Source organism: Macrotis lagotis, chromosome 3, assembly GCF_037893015.1.
Source record: "Macrotis lagotis isolate mMagLag1 chromosome 3, bilby.v1.9.chrom.fasta, whole genome shotgun sequence".
NCBI classification, from domain to species: domain Eukaryota; kingdom Metazoa; phylum Chordata; class Mammalia; order Peramelemorphia; family Peramelidae; genus Macrotis; species Macrotis lagotis.
Window position 1 is genome coordinate 84,795,190 of NC_133660.1, and position 2,114 is coordinate 84,797,303.

Below are 2,114 nucleotides of genomic sequence, written 5' to 3' on the forward strand. Positions count from 1 at the left end.
CCATCTCTCTGATTTCCTTCTAATCTTGGTTTCATTGATTTTATTTGTGCAAAACCTTTTCAATTTAATGTAATAAAAATTATCTATTTTGCTTTTCATAATGTTCTCTGTCTCTTGCTTGTTCATAAATTTTTCTCCTCTCTATATATGTGACAAACTATTCCTTGCTCTTCTTTTTTTTAATTTTTTTAAATCTTAAAAAAGAAGTTTATTTAAACAACAAGATGTTTGACTTGGAAGGGAAAACTATCTAGGATCAATTTCTTTATAGTAATTTATCCCTACTGAGAGACAGAGATTGCCCTACATGTAACAGCTACGTACAAAAAAGTTATAAAATCGTCCTTGGTTTTACAATGATAAAAGAAAAACATTGAAATTATCCAATCAAACAGGGTATGCAGGGATTTTTTTGTGGATTTTTTTTTTGTTGTTAAACAGTGAGAGCAAAATAACTTACTGGAATATAAAGATAAAAGTTGAATGAGCATGCCACTAATGGAGAAAAGGGATATTTTCACAGAACCAGTTTGTTTTTCCCCTCCCAATCTCCATTTGATGTTGATCAAAACATACCATCGGCCATTTAGTTTAAAAATTAATACGCATTATGCCTGTGCACATACACCAGTTACTTTATGTACAATAAAGGAATGGGGGAAGGGAATCAAAGAGAAAACTATACTGCAGTAGTCAGGATGTGGATGAACCAAATCTTGGTTTTCTAATCGTGAATGTATTGTTTTCCTTGGGAGCACAGTTCTGGAGTACAGTTCCAGGTTCTCTTTTCAGTAAACACCTCCTGTCTGCTGCTGGAATACATCAATTGTATCTTCACCCTCCATTTCCAACTGTGCAGGTGTGTCTCTTTCATTGATTGGTTGCCCATCAAATCGGAATGTGATCTGCCTCATTGACAAACCCTGTCGTTCAAAATAGGCTTTCATTAGTTTACTAAGTGGTGTGTGCCTCTTAATCTTAAATTGCACCACTGAACCATCTTGCCCTGCCACCTTCAAATTAATGTGGTCGTTGTTTTCAGTCTTGACTCCTTCCTTCGGCTTCTCGTCGCCCATGGCGAGTCCGGGGTCTCCTCAGCCGCCGCTTCACAACAGAGGCACCAGGAGGGTCCGCTCCAAGGGAACGGGGGGAGAAGCAGCAGCGGCGGGAGCAGGAGCGGCGGCGGGAGGAGGAGGATGGTGGTGATGGTGAGGAGGAGGAAGAGGAGGAGGAGGAGGCCGAGGAGGAGGAGGAGGAGAGGAGGAGGAGGAGGTCGAGGAGATATTCCTTGCTCTTCTAATTGACTTATGGTATCACCCTTTATGTTTAAATCGTGTACCCATTTCAACCTTACCTTGGTGTGAGATGTTAGTCTATATGTAGTTTCTGCCATACTCTTTTTCAGTTTTCTCAGCAATTTTGGTCAAATAGTGAGTTCTTATCTCAGAAACCAGTGTCTTTGGTTATCAAACAATAGATTTCTATACTTATTTACTACTATTTCTTTTGTACTTAATTTATTACTATGATCTACCACTCTGATTCTTAGCCAGTATCAAAGAGTTCTGATGACTGCTACTTTATAATTAATCTAGATCTAGAGTGGCCAAACCATAGCATCAAGTTTTGACTATTTTTCCATATATATATATATGCACATATATGTGTGTATACACAGATACACATACACTTTTCCTGATTATATTTTACTTGATCCTCATTACAGTCCTGTGAAATAGATTGTGTAGAAGTCCAGGGGATCATTTTTGTTATTCCCACTTTACAGGTGACTTGTCCAAAGTCAAATAACTAAAAAGGAGTGGAAATGGGAATTGTATATTTTCTGATTGCAAAATTAGTGCTTTTTCTATTGCATTAGAAGCATATTAGGATCTTTATCTTTTTTTTTTAGGTTTTTTCCAAGGCAATGGGGTTAAGTGGCTTGCACAAGACCACACAACTAGGTAATTATTAAGTGTCTAAGTCAGATTTGAACTCAGGTACTTCTGATTCCAGGGCTAGCGCTCTATCCACTGTGCCACCTAGCCACCCCTAGGATCTTTATCTTAAGAGAAATAAGTTCTACTCCTGATTTTGCCACTAATTTGGAGGTT

General features: G+C 38.1%; 1 protein-coding gene across 2 annotated transcripts; it reads right to left on the bottom strand.

The window, feature by feature from the left end:
* Positions 1–788: 788 nt before the first annotated feature.
* LOC141516149 (small ubiquitin-related modifier 2-like) lies at positions 789–1,232 on the bottom strand. Of its 2 annotated transcripts, XM_074227412.1 has the most exons (2): positions 923–1,232; positions 789–865 (listed from the first exon to the last, which is right to left on the bottom strand). In XM_074227412.1, exons 1-2 carry the CDS (start codon positions 1,074–1,076, stop codon positions 789–791), a joined length of 231 nt encoding a protein of 76 aa, XP_074083513.1. In that variant the 5' UTR covers positions 1,077–1,232. The 2 variants fall into 2 exon arrangements, with proteins under 2 accessions (XP_074083513.1, XP_074083512.1); XM_074227411.1 differs by having other exon boundaries at positions 789–1,232.
* Positions 1,233–2,114: the final 882 nt, after the last annotated feature.